Raw genomic sequence first — 14,138 nt, forward strand, 5'->3', positions numbered from 1 at the left:
CCCCTACTTCTTCAGCTTGACGGAGAGAGGGTGCTTTCCTCTTGCTTTCCCTTTTAGTTTGAGAGGGGGCGCTTTCTACTCTTGATAGTGACAGTGATGATGCTTACAATTTTTAGTCATTTATTCTTTTGTGTTGTATTATGGACATTTGTAACTTTATCCGCACTGTCAGGATGATATGATTGTAAAGGGCGCCTGGGCAAGTGAACAATTTCCCCACGAGGGCACTGTGTCCAAGTGGCACCATAGCATTGCATCTTGCGTGAGTATGACATCTTGCATCACCTTTTGCATTACCCCATGCATTGGGATTTTGTTCATGTAAATATGCATGTGTACATATTTATTCATTTTCGGTCTTTTGGAGTGGTCGACTCTGGATCCACCATATTCATGGCATTATCCATGGCAATCTCCAAGGCAGCCTTTTTTCCTTAGCTTGCTTGCTTGATTTGCTTGTCTTGCTTGCTTCACATATTTGCTCTATCCACATCTTAGCCTTATTTTTCTTCATCGACACCCAATAATGGTAGGGATAGTATGCTTGTTTCGTGAAGGTCTTGGGTCTGTTGTCCTTTATCATTCTCCCGTTTGGGGCACGGATACTCAATAGGATGAAAATTGATTTGAACCCCTACTTAATGCTACATCTTTCAAATTCCAAAAAGAAAAAAAAAGAGCAGTCCATAGCTAATTCCATTTGCCTTTGTAGGGTTTGGTAGGCCACTGGGCAGCCAACGTGCACCCTTTGTCTGATGCCCTGCCCTCTCTGGGGTGATCACTTGGGCTTCCTTGGTAAGATTACCATCGCCTTTGTAGTCTTAGTAGGCCACTAGGCAGCCGATGCGTACCCTTTGTCCAATGCTCTGGTTGCTTTGGGGTGGGATGCCTTGGGATAAAAGATCTTTCTTGTGGTACCGTTGTTGGGTCTGAGAGGGGGTGTTGAGCTAAAAATGCATTAGCTTTATTTAAACGGTCCCAAAACTTGCTTAAATAATGAAGAAACCTAGTTTATTTAAAAGAAATGCGATCCTAGAGAGTTTCTGTGTCCCATAAGCACAAACACACTTGGGAAGGCCCAAACTTTCCATAGATACGTATGCTGCCCTCCATTCAATCAACAATCTTGTTTTTGTAGATTTCAGGTGTTTCAGTTTGCTGCTCACACTCCCTTTGGAGAGAACATCTCAGCAGAAGCTATCCATTGCTGTCTACATCAGTTGGCGCTTGATTTCCAGCCCTCTTCTCATAGTTTGGAGCTGATCCCAGCCAGGCGACTGCTGTTCTTGCACAGAACTGCTGCCATACTGCCTACCGCATCATCTGCAGCTTGCGTTTGACAGTTTTCTCTCCTGCAGCTGTCGCCCAGCTTCTGCAGGTTGTTGCTAGGCTGTCGTTTTGCAGTTTTCTCTCTTCAAGCTATCTTGCGTGCATTTGGCAGTTTTCTCTCTCCTGTAGGCTGTCCTGCCTGCGTTTTTAATCTCTCACGTGTAGCCTGCATTTTGTCTTTCTCTCTCCTCATTGCTGTTTGCATTAGATCCAGCTTCTCATGCTGCGTTTGTTGGTGTTCTACATCTGAAGGCTTCCTTCTTGCTGCAATTCGGGATCCGTTCAGAGTATAACATACTCTCTAGCTCATTACCCTTGCCCTGATCCTTGAGATACAGGAGTTCGAGGTTCAGTTCACTGCATAGTGTGTTTGCTGCATCAGCATTGTATATTTAGCTGTTATATCACTTCAATTATTTTTTGTGTCCATTGTCTCTGAGTTACACTAACCCTAACTGAGTTCTTTTATCAGTCTATGCTTTGTCACACGATTGCTATTTGTGTTTTTGTGTCAGAGTATTTCTTTACATATGATACATTCAGTGATTCAGGGATTAAGGGAGTCCTTGAGAAGTAATTGCCGCAAGATGGCCTGTGGTGCTCTTGGAGGAACTAGGTACACTCCATTGAGCTTGTTTATACTAACTGTTGTTTGATGTCTCGTGCCATACAAGATAGGGAGCCCACCTTTGTGAAGGAAGCTTTATAGTCACAACATTGGAAGAAAGCTACGGAGCAGGAGTTGAATGCAATTGAACAGAATGTCACTTAGGATCTTGTGCCTCAGCCCGTTCATAGGAAGTTGATTGAAGTCAAATGGGTCTCTAAGACCAAGTACCATAGTGATGGCACTTTGGATAAGCACAAGGCATGGCTCGTTGCAAAGGACTTCGTGTACTAGCCCGGGGTGGATTTCCGTGATACCTTTGTACCTACAGCTTGGATGGCTACCATTAGGGCCGTGCTTGCCTTAGCTAGCCATAGGAGATGGCCGGTTTACTAGTTTGATGTGAAGTCTACCTTTCTTAATGGAGATTTGAAGGATGAGATCTATATCGAGTAGCCTCCTAGATTTTCCTCATCCAATGGCAAGGTGTACAAGTTGAAGAAGGCTCTTTATGGCCTCAAATAGGCTTCACGTGCTTGAAATGAGAAGATAGACTTATTTCTCCAAGGAAAGTTAGGGTATTGGCATTCCTCTTCCAATCCCTAGTTGTATGTCCACATCTCAGTTGGAGGGCACATGTTGTTTGTGCTTTATGTGGATAATCTCATTTTGAAAGGTGACCTTGCCCAGAAGGTCAATTAGACAAAGAAGACACTACACGAGGTGTTTGAGATGACGGATATGGGCTTTCCTAATTTCTTTTTAGGTTATGAGATTTGGTAGACTCCAAGGGGGATTTTCATCTCCCAATAGCGGTATGCGTAGAAGCTTTTGACTACGTTTGAGATGGAGGGATGTTAAGGCCATTTCTACTCCTATGGATTTGAACAAGAAGGCTACAGCTCATGCAGATTCACTAGCAGCGGATGCTTCCCACTATAGACAGTTGATTTGGCCATTGATATGGCTCCTTAACACTCGGATTGATTTGTAGGCTTGTTGATCGGGTTCATGAGTGAACCCAAAGTGGTTCATTGGAAGGCTATGATGAGGAATTTTTGGTTCCTAAGGGGGACCCTCGATCTTGGTATTCATTATCCAAAAGGTATTGGAGATTAGGCTTTGGTTCTTAAGGGCTGGATATATTCAGAATTTGGCCGTAGATGTTTGAGAACAAAAGTTAACGACATGATATTGCTTTACTTTGGGTGTAGGCGTTATCGTGTGGGGTAGCAACAAGTAGCCCATAGTTGCCCTTTCGTCTATAAAGGTGGAGTATAGAGCGGTGTCTTCTACTACATGTGAGATGGTGTGGCTTTGTAGGTTACTAGGAGAGCTTGGATGTTCGCAGACATGACCTACGACACTTCATTGTGACAATGAGAGTTGCATTGCTTTGGTACGGAACCTTGTGTTTCATGCTAGGTCGAAGCACATTGAGATATAGTACCATTTCATTTGAGAGAGGATCTTTATGAGACTGTTGATGTGGTATATTGCAAGTCAGAGGACAATTTGACAGATTACGAAGGCACTTTCTTAGGTAGTTTTACAACAACACTCCACATCCTTGAATCTTATGCCGCGTCTAAGATCTAAGAGGGGGTGTTAGAGATTTGGTCATTCCTTGGACTGACATTCTTAGGTTACAGTTGGTATAGTCAATGCTCTTAGGCACAGTTACACATTTTTTTGTTAGTTTTTGGGCATTTTCAGTAGTCACCATGTACGGGCACCTCTTATCGGGCAAGAACAGTGCCATGTAGTACGACAGCCGATCATTATTATTGGGCATTATTTTATGTGCATTTGTTGTTGTCCGGAAAAGGCAAGTAGAAATAGAGATTGCATGCACCATAATTGAGTGTAATCTTTCTTTTCATATTCTCAAAGTGGATCGATGGAAGCGGATGGTAAAAGCCATTGCCACTGTCGGTCCATACAAGAGATGGTACGGTGTCACATACAATGACATGCGTACCAAGAAACTCGATGAGGAGAGAGAGGATTGACAAGTCCCTTAAGCTCGTGTGTATTGGTTGGGCGAAGTATGGATACTCTATCTTATCCGATGGATGGAGCGAGTGCAAAAAAAGGGTGATAATCAATATCCTTGTCTCTTGCCAGGCACATACTTCCTATGAGCAGTGGATGCGGGCACAAGGGGAAGAAAAACCACGGGCTCATTCATGTATCAGTACATATAGCAAGCCATCATTGAGGTAATATTTCTAAATCCATTATTTTGCAATCTCTCTTTTCTTTTAGCCTCCCTAAATTTTTCTAACTTCATCGTATGTAATCTTGTAAGTTGGGCCGCAAAATGTGGTGTAAGTTGTTACGAATAATGCCTCGAATTGTGTATCTATGGAGCGGAAACTTGAGGTTGAATTTTTGTCCATAGTATGGACACCATGCGTTACACATTGTCTAGATCTTCTTATGGAAGATATAGGCAAGTTGGAGTGGGAGGCAAGGATTGTCAACGATGCTTACACAATTGTTGGCTTCGTCAACTCTAAGGTTTGAGTTCTTGCGATTTGTTACTCGTACTCGGACTTGGAGTTGAAAAAGCCTTTGAAAACTCAGTTTAGGGCCATGTGGCTTCTCCTCGAGCGTCTTTATGATGTTTGCAATAAACTACAAAGAACGGTTGTGTTGAATGAACTCAAGGAGTGGCTTGAAAGGGAGTCTACATCAAGCCAAGTGGAAGAAAAGGCTGTTCAAAGGCTTGGCTTAAATGAGGAATTTGGGATGGATATAAGAGACATTGTCATTGCGGTCACTTCTATCTACAAGGTGCTTCGCATGACAGATATGGAGGGGGCTATATTGGCCTTCTCTATCATCTTGTGGCAGATGCGATGGAGGAGATACAATCATCGACCATCTTGGATGGAAATGTCTCTTTTTCATGGTATTCTTTTTATTTTAAAAAAATGATTAATGTTTCTTTTTAGTTTTAGAATTTATAATTCACATTGCCTTACTCTCTTTCTTTTCAAATTTTACGTCTAAATCACTATTCTCTTATATCTATTGTAGTGACATCTTGGATATCACCCCTAAAAGAGATGATATTCTCTTTTTGATAAAGAAGAGATGGGAGTTGAATAATTCACATTGTTTTACTCCCTTTCTTTTCAAATTTTACGTCTAAATCTCTATCCTCTTACACCTATTGTAGCAACATCGTGGATACCACCCCTAAAAGAGATGATATTATTTTTGACAAAGAAGAGATGGGAGTGGATGAAGCGACCCATACATGGGTTTGCGGCACTCTTACATCTTGCTTTAAAAAACCCCTCTCTCTTCATGGATGTCGATCTCTTTGCCGATCGTGATGTTTTTTTCCCAAAGGCTTTGGTGGAAGAGTACCATGGTGGGTTTCTCCAAGATCTCATCAATTATAGTGATTAAAGGGGCATTGCTTTCGCATCTACCATTTGTTGGAAGTGGGTATTGTTGGTGAAGCCTCTTTTTTTGTGGAAGTTATTTGGCCATCAATTGTCCCATCTCCAAAGGGTGGCCTTACGCATTCTTGCACAGGTTTGAAAATCTCTTCTCTTTTTTCATTTGATTTTAGTTACAACTTTGCAAGTTGGAAGTTTAAATTTATTTTCTCTTCATATGGTTTAGAATTGTTCGTTGAGTGTATGTGAGAGGAATTGGTCCACCTATTCTCTTGTGTAGACCAAAATTTGTAATAATCTTAGCACGTGGTAATTGGAGTAACCAATTTATTGTCGCTTTAGTTTATGCATGTTGCGCAATATGCGTGAGATATATATGGCAAAACTAGTATTATATATCCAATTTTTATACTTTTAGTTCATAACTTTATTCATAGATTATGAAATATATTTAGAGAAGTTTCATTTGTTTAATCTAAGTTTTTCATCTTTTAAATATATAAGTGAATGTGGATTCACTCAAGCTCTTTGTTAGCACGCTTAAAAGTGTGACTTGTGAGAGAGACTTGGAGGAGGAGCAAATATTTAGGAAGTTTTACTTGGAGTTGGAGGAGATAGACCGGCGGGTCTCTTGCACTCGTGCATCCACATCGGCGGCTGCCCGTGATGCTTGTGGGGCCCTTAGATGCTACATGAAGCATGGGAGGGGCTCGAGAAGTATCTTAGTTCAGCCTAGGAGGATATCCCTATCGTTGCCTCTCACATAGAGCTTAGAGATCTTGAGTATGATGACGAGGGCAATGTCATTAGTGAGGGTGATTTTGTTGAGGAGGGTGATGGCTCCTTAACCAGCAATGAGGATGCTTCCACCTTTGATGCCGAGCACTTAGAGTAATCATGTATCTTGATTTGGATTGAGCCATGGATGATGGCTTTTATCTCAATCCATTTTTGTATACTTTTGTATGAGATTGCACGTTTGGCTTATGATAAAGTTATTGGTTTCATTATTCATACTATACTCTTGGGTCTTGACTCTTGAGTCTTGTTTCATCTCTCTTTTGCACTTACTTTTGACTTGAATCTTTGAGTTTATGTTTTAAGTCCAAACATTAAGCATAGACTTAAAATTATATGTATTTTTTTTTTCATCGGACATAACATCAGATGTAGGTCCAAGATTTATTAGTCGGATTAGTACTGTACTAGCAACTGTACTAATCGGATGCCATCGGACGTGACAACCTTGACTCTGACAAACACTCCATGTAGCACCGAGATGCTTGACATAGGCATTGCAAGATTTTGACCAAAGAAAGAAGGATTTCCCGGAAGAGTAGGATGGCTCACTAGGTGTGGTTATGTGCAAAGTATGCACCGTTTGAGTGCTATTAGGGGCTTGATAGGTACAAGATGGATATCCTTGCATTTGAACTCCTTGGGATGCTTGGTTTCGGAAAGGAACTCCCATAATTGCCACACCTAAAACACATCTAAAAAATAAGGATTTGTGGGAATAACTTTTAATCAATCTTCTCCACGATGCAGCACTCCACTGTTAGAGCTAGCATCCTAGGAGCATGCCACTACTCCAAAGCGTATCCTTGGAGCTGCTCTTTGTTTACTTCTCCTTTGGATGTCATGATGTGCATGGTAGCTCTTGGCTTTGCTTTCTTATAGGATGTGTATTGGAGCAACACCCTTGGTGTATGGGGGAGGTGCAGATTTCTCATTGCAATACACAATTCAGGCCTCTTGGTGGCATGTCTTGAATGCTACTCAGCAATTTATATGTCCACATTTGGTTTTGTTATCACACTCACTTGCCTCGTGGTAGGACTTCTTGTCCTCTACTTGTTATCACTTCATCATCTTCAATAATTCTTAATGTTCAAAGAAATCATAGGTTGGAGGAGAAAATAAGACATTATACACCACATCCTCAGCTTGAGGACTTTGCACATTCATCAGACTAGGCTTTGGTTAAACGTGATGACTTTTTGTAGCATTCAACAAGTATGTTATATCATATGATGGTTGAGGATAGAGAATGGGTGACATAAAATCTTGATAAGGTACGGTCATGTAGAGATGTTTGTGCAAAATGGTGGGATGGATGTTTATGGTTGTGGAAGTCAGAGATCCTGTATCAAGGTAAGCCTTGTGTGGAGAGTTCTTATTGGACGCTTCCCTTCTGGTGACACGATGTAGGGAAAAGAGAGCTTGTGGCAATTGTCTTCCATGCAATGTATGTAGGCTGTAGAGACTGCATCTTATCTTCATTTCCTGCTTGGTTGCTACTCATATTCATTTCCTACTTGGCCGCTAAGCAAATAGAGGGCTTTATTTTCATGGTACAACCTTTTGTATCATTAGAGAGGACTACTAGCCTTGCATGGTTGCTAGGGAGAATCCCTTGAGCTAACACATTTCAATTGCAACATTCTCACTGGTTTCATTTCTTGCATTGGATTGGGCTTTGGCAAATTGGATGAATTAGAAAGGCCTTTGTCCTCAATTTGCTTTCTAGATTTCATGGTCATATTAGTCACAGTACGGGGCTTGTTATTGTGGTAGGTGGCTTCTATAATATTATCAGGTGTTGATATGCGACAATATGACTCCTCTTTGGCTTGAGGTTGTTTGCAAAAGTTTGTCATTGTTCATGCAAGATAGTGTATGGCTCAATTTTTGTTTAAAGTGGGGTTTTAGGGAGCTTCATTTTCCTAGTAGCCATGTGGCTTTTTTAGCTTATTTAATACTATATTTTTTTCATGACTTTTGATTGCTGGCCTGATGGCCAACTGTATCTAAATATTTCTTAGTATGAAAGTATTCTTAAGTACTCTTCTTGGTAGAAACTTTTGGAGTTTGACAAAATATGGCTGAGCAACATTATCTCAAAATAGATACATCATTGGGCTTTCTGAACAGTGTATTGCTTGCAATTGCATGGTATTTCATACAACACAGGTTAACTGTATCCATTCTTCTGTCGAAGTTTGCTACAATCCTTTAACTACAGTAGCTCTATAGCAATTTAACTGTCTCTTCACAGAGTGTCCAGTGGTCTTACCACAAAGAAGATCTCTCATTGGAAAAATGTTTACTAGGGGTTTTAAGTGACAGAATAGTGGTTTTACCAAGAAGCATAACTGCATGCGTGTTCTATACCACAAACTTTAAAGCTGTACTGTTAGTACCATGCACTATTTTGATGTGTTTTCTTGTTTTCCTGTTTTTCAAGTTTTACAGAGTACAAGTTGGAATACAATCACCTGATGCAGTGAGCACACTTAATGGTGTTTTAAGACGCTTTAGTGAGTTCTTGAAACTTCATTCAACGGTAAGCTGGTGCTTTGAATATTGCCCAACTGGGTCATGTTTATCATGTGCTTTTAAGCATTTTTCTACTCATCTTTTAGTTTCAAGTGGCCACAAAATACCCAATTGGTTGGATTAAACAGTGGAGATTTCATTTGGCAGCTGAAGCATGCATTTCCTAAGAAGAAGCTCCCCTTGCCTCCCCCAAAGAAGTCATTGACACGGATGATTACAAACAAAAATTCACTGCAACAGGTAGGACAACTATTGAACAAACAGATTTGACTATGAAAGATGTTAGCTTGTGCGTCTCAATCATAATAGAGTTGGAGAGTAGGAGTAGCCTATTAAAGTTGAGCTTTCTCATTATTGCTGAAATAAAAAGGGTCATGTGATTTAGCATGTCAGATTGTTAAAAGAGAGTGAGATTCTATGAGGAGGGTTGTTGTTCCCGTAACTTGTTCAGCTATGTTGATCAATGTGATTGCTGAAAATGTCCTGTTTTTTGTTTTTGTCTTGTTTTAATTTTCTTTTTTTTGGGTTTCATTTCCAGAGAAGGCTGGCTTTGGTGGACTGGATAACTACATTACTGGCGGATATTGATGTATCTCGCAGTGCTGCAATGGCATCCTTTCTGGAATTGGAAGTTGCTGCTAGACTCGCAATACCAGGTGGGCAACTTACTGTATAAAGCATGAAAAGGCTGTTAAGCTACTCAGAATTAGCCTCAAAATAAACCTCATTTTTGATGGCTAAATTCCTGTGGCTCTTGTATATCCTTAAAGTAATCTCCCCAGTTACATTAAATTATAGTGAATTTCTAGAACTTCGGTAGGACAATTGGCTCAGAATGGTCTATAAGAGGGAATCATCGGTTATGCCAGTTTCATCCCTAGCATTCCATATTTGTGCTGGCTCTCCATCTCTTGTTGCCATCATCATCTTCTCACCACCATCACTACACACTGTGGCCCTGCCATTCTCTCCTACGTTTTGAGTCCAGTGCTGCCGTCCTATCTTCACTCTCCATCACTAGTTGGTCTACATAGCTACATTTGCTTCTCTCTCAATCTCCTGCCTCCAAAAGCTGCTGTCAGGATGCCATTGGCTGCATTTGCATCTTCAGCCATCCTTTTTTGCTGTGTTTTGCCCTTGGTTTCTTCATCAGATTTCAGCATCAAGCATGGGTGGTTTGCTGCACTTGGGATCTGTTGGAGTACATCACACTCCTCCATCTGTCAGCCTGCTATGGTGTGAGAGTGGCTGTTGGACAGCCCTCTGCTCCTCGAGTATCTGTTGTATCACACCTTGCATGCTTGGTTTGTTCATTGAGTTTCCTTCTATTAGTCATGTACATATCATGGGCTAGGCACTGTTGTTAGTGGGCATATCATGCAGCACATTAGTGAGCTGGATAGCTGTATTTATAGCCAACCTGCTGAGCATTGGGTGCCTGATCCTCTTGGGTCTCTCCCACTATTGTCTATATACACATGCCTCACTTCCTCCACTTGTTCTTCTTTCTTATTGTTTATCTTGTGAATATTGTGCTTTGTCTTTTCTTACTTTTGCTTCATTTGTGCATTCTCACATGGTATCAAAAATCTTGATCCGGGTGTCTCTTTTGCTGTGTTTTCAGACTGCAGGTCTGAATTGCTGCATTTCCTGTCTCGGAGCTGCTACACCTTACATTTTGCTCTCCCAATGCTTCGTCTACATCACGGCTGTATGTCCGCAGCCAGGCAACTTGATTTGTGGGCTGGAAGACCTGCTTCTGCCCTGAATCTGTTTTCTCACCCTGCATTTTGGGTTGATATGCCCTTGTATGGGCTGGATTTGCTGTCACCTGCTGGGGTTCCACCTCCTCAAAATTGTGATATAGGGCTGGACTGATCCTTTGACTGTGATAAATGGTGTCTTTGCTGACCTGATCATTAACGCACTTTCATTTAATGCTCAGCTTAAGAGAGGTACTCGTGTTGGTTTTCTCGCTTTGTCCCTAAACCTCACTTCATTGTTGCTCCGTTTGCTACCTTCCTTGTCTGCTTGTGTGTGTTTGCTTTGCATGTGAACTAATGAACTCGTCTTGTTTCGGCTATCTAACCACATGTGCTCCAAGTATCTCTATCTCTTTCTTTCTCCATCATCTTCTTGCATATCACCATTTCTATTATGGCTTCTCCATTTGATGAGGTTGTGATTCTCTCACCATGGCCTAATCTTGTTTCTTTGAGGCTTACCCTTTGATCTGACAGTATGCTTGGGATATGGTGCTCCTCATTGCAAGTTTTCTGCCTTATGCGGTCATGTTCCTATCTTCATGGACCCAATCTATATCTTTGGTGCTTCTAGAGGCTTCTATAGAGGATGGTGGTTTTTGACGTTCTTGCTCATTGAGATTCCTTGGTAACTACTCTCTGGTGGTGATCTTCTTATTCTCCATAGATGGGATGGTGTCCTGTTTTTTCAAGTGGTGGTCATGTAGACGGATCGACAATTGTGATCAATGCAAAGAGGGCACCAGGTTCTTTAGTGGCATGGCTTGTTCTATTCAAATGGTGGTCAAATGGCTGCTACATTGAGCTTTGACTTCTTGGTTTGACTTGGATGTCGATCCCTTAGCAACGTTTTTGGTCATGGAGGTTTCCATGGTAGAGAGGGATGCCCATATCTTCTACGACATGTCTAGGAAAATTGGGCTCATAGCCTATTCGGTGCTATTGCGAGCGGTGGACTTCCTAGATCTCCTCTACATCGACTTTGTTTCTCCTGGAGTGCATGCTTTGGCACAGATTGGGGATGTAGTAGCAGAGTGGCACTCATGCATCTCTAGGCTAGAGAAGGACTATGAAACTGTGGAGGTTGGGCATGCTTATGCTAACATACATCTGCATGATGTGACAGACCTTAAGCGTGGTTTTCTACAAGCATCACTTTTTTGGCAGCTAATAAATTCTAAAGCTAGTTTGCCTTAATGTCCATGATGGGAAATACGACAAAGGAACTGGCTGTGCTCCTAGCTGGTTCTTACATGGGGGATCTAGTTAGTAGGACGGTTGAAGGCAGTAATCCATGGTCATGATCGGCTTTTGCAAGGCTATTTATGGTAGGCCACAAGATTAGGCTATTTTCACTTTCTATAATGAGGGGTTGATGGGTGAACTGAATCCCCAAATAGTAGTGTAGACAGCCCATATCTGACATAGCAAATGCATGTTTGAATTCAGCCTTGAAATTTGGAATTTTATTCTCTTTAGGTCTAGTGAGTAGCATGTCATCCACATAAAGAATGATAATCAGCAAGTCCCCCTCTTCATTCTTAATGTATAGAGTGGGAGCAATTGGACTATTTTTAAATTGTCTGCTGGCCAAATAAGCATCTATTTTAGATTGCCATGCATGATGAGCCTGTTTGAGACCATAAAGAGCCTTATGCAACTTGCAAACCATGTGTTCTTTTCCCTTAATCACAAACCTTGGAGGTTGTGAAAGAAACATTCTCATGTAGATCCCCATTCAAAAATGCTGTCTAGATGTCCAATTGATGTACTTTCCAGTCATAATTTGCAGCCATAGCAATCGCACATTTCACTTTACTTATATGGGATGTAGGAGCAAAGATTTCCTCATGATCAATGCCCTTCTTTTGTACATAGCCTTTTGTTACCAATTGTGCTTTGTACTTATCAATCGTACCATCAGTCTTGCGTTTGAGTTTAAAAACCCATTTTGTGCCAATAGGCTTTTTACTAGGCGGTAAATCCTGAAGATCCCATGTAACAAATCTTTGTATATCAATTGTTATGAAGACATACTGGCTCAATGATTTCAAATTAATTTGATGCTCATGTACTTTGAAAGGTGATTTGTATTATTTAAGTGTTTCAAAATATTGATTAAATGTTTATCTTTCTATTTAAGAGTGGTCAATGGCCAGAACGCCCTATAATTATACTTAGGTCGTCATCGTTGACTAGAACCCCATATAATGAGTGGTTTCAGAAAGTGAAACTAGACGCGTATGATCGAAGAAACAAACCATGAATCGATGAACATATATAATGAAGCTCTCTAAAAGCTAAATTTAGCAACTCCTAAAATTCAGGATATTACTATTTTTGAAAGTTGCTCAAATTGAAATTTTGTTCGCGTCAATGGCTCTAGAATTTCACAAGGAACATTTTTGCCTTCAGCAAAGCTATCTCAAATTCTTAACCATTTGAGAGATTTTTAGAGTAGAAGATTTGGAAGCTTCTTTCTTTAGAAAAGTGACGTGTGATAGCTAGAAGAGGACATTAGCAATACTTGTATTTGTAGCCTCTACTTTTTACTTTTGAATATCCAAGTCCACACCTATATATTGGAGATTTCTCTCTTCATTTGCAATAAGCTATCATGTTGAAATTTCAGCCATATGCTTTATATTTTCCTATCTATCTCTCATTCAAGAAACACTTTCTACTTAGTTTGATCTAATCCAAGTACTGAAGAAGAAAATCAACTTGCTGCTTGAGTTTGCAGAAATTAGGGTTTTAAAATCCTGATTTTCAAAATTGCAGCAAATCAGCCTAGTTCCCCTCTTAACGTGGTGTTCTCTCTCTCTCTCTCTCTCTCTCCTAATTTTCATGGTGATTGTCATGAGGACATGTATTTTTGAAACCTCACTTAATATGTGGATTATTTTTAATCACATGATTAAGTTAATGTTGCACATATGAGATGTAATTGGGGTTAGAGTAAATCTATGAGCCTTGGATCCTAGAAAATTACGGGATGACAAATGCAAAAGTTGCTATAAGTTATGCTACGTAGGTACTTGGTGGTATCTGGTGTCAGTTGTTGGCCTAGGCTATTTATCAAATTGGTATAAGAGCGCAAGGAGTGCACGCTTCTCCACGTAGGTAGTTGGCATGTAGATGGGGACACAATCAAGCGATATGCCAGCGTAGGTTGGGTGAGCAGTAGACATTGCAAGCGGGTCGACGTGACCAGGCAAGCGGCACGTGAGCAGGTGACTACTTGACACAGGCAATCGACATGTAGTTGAGGGCATAGTCAAGTATGCAGGTGATTGCTTGACATGGACAATTGACATTCACACGGGGGTACAGTCAAGCGATATGCCAACTCAAGCGACAACTTGATGGGTTGCGAGCTAGTGGCACACACTTTAGGTGACAGGCCAGCGCAAGCGACGGGCTGCAAACAAGCGGGCAGCACACGACAGGCATTTTCACAAATTTTTATTATTTCTTGCAAATTTTTGTTCTCCCACTAACGTGCGTTTGCATGCCCACATGCATTGTGCAATTTACCCGAGAAATTTGGGCCTTTTCACATTTTAGTGAAATTTTGTCAAGTTCATTGAAATCTGTGCACATCAAACCCAAGAAAATTGGGGCTTTTGCAGAATTTCATCAATTTGTGCAAGAATTGCGAGGGATATGGACTTGGGTATGTAT

The 14,138-nt window shown here is 41.0% G+C and overlaps 1 protein-coding gene across 4 annotated transcripts in view; it reads left to right on the plus strand.

Annotated features, from left to right (window-relative positions):
* Positions 1 to 14,138, plus strand: part of LOC148025644 (PX domain-containing protein EREX-like) — a 103,494-nt gene that overhangs the window by 23,652 nt on the left and 65,704 nt on the right. For all 4 annotated transcript variants that reach the window (XM_087692851.1, XM_087692853.1, XM_087692850.1 and 1 more), the window contains 3 exons: positions 8,600 to 8,698; positions 8,839 to 8,931; positions 9,230 to 9,347. In XM_087692851.1, coding sequence (XP_087548977.1) covers positions 8,600 to 8,698; positions 8,839 to 8,931; positions 9,230 to 9,347 — 310 coding nt within the window. The remainder of the gene's footprint in view (positions 1 to 8,599; positions 8,699 to 8,838; positions 8,932 to 9,229; positions 9,348 to 14,138) is intronic.

Source organism: Lygodium microphyllum, chromosome 14 (genome assembly GCF_053477565.2).
Source record: "Lygodium microphyllum isolate KBCC chromosome 14, Lygodium_microphyllum_v1.1.10, whole genome shotgun sequence".
Classification (NCBI taxonomy): domain Eukaryota; kingdom Viridiplantae; phylum Streptophyta; class Polypodiopsida; order Schizaeales; family Lygodiaceae; genus Lygodium; species Lygodium microphyllum.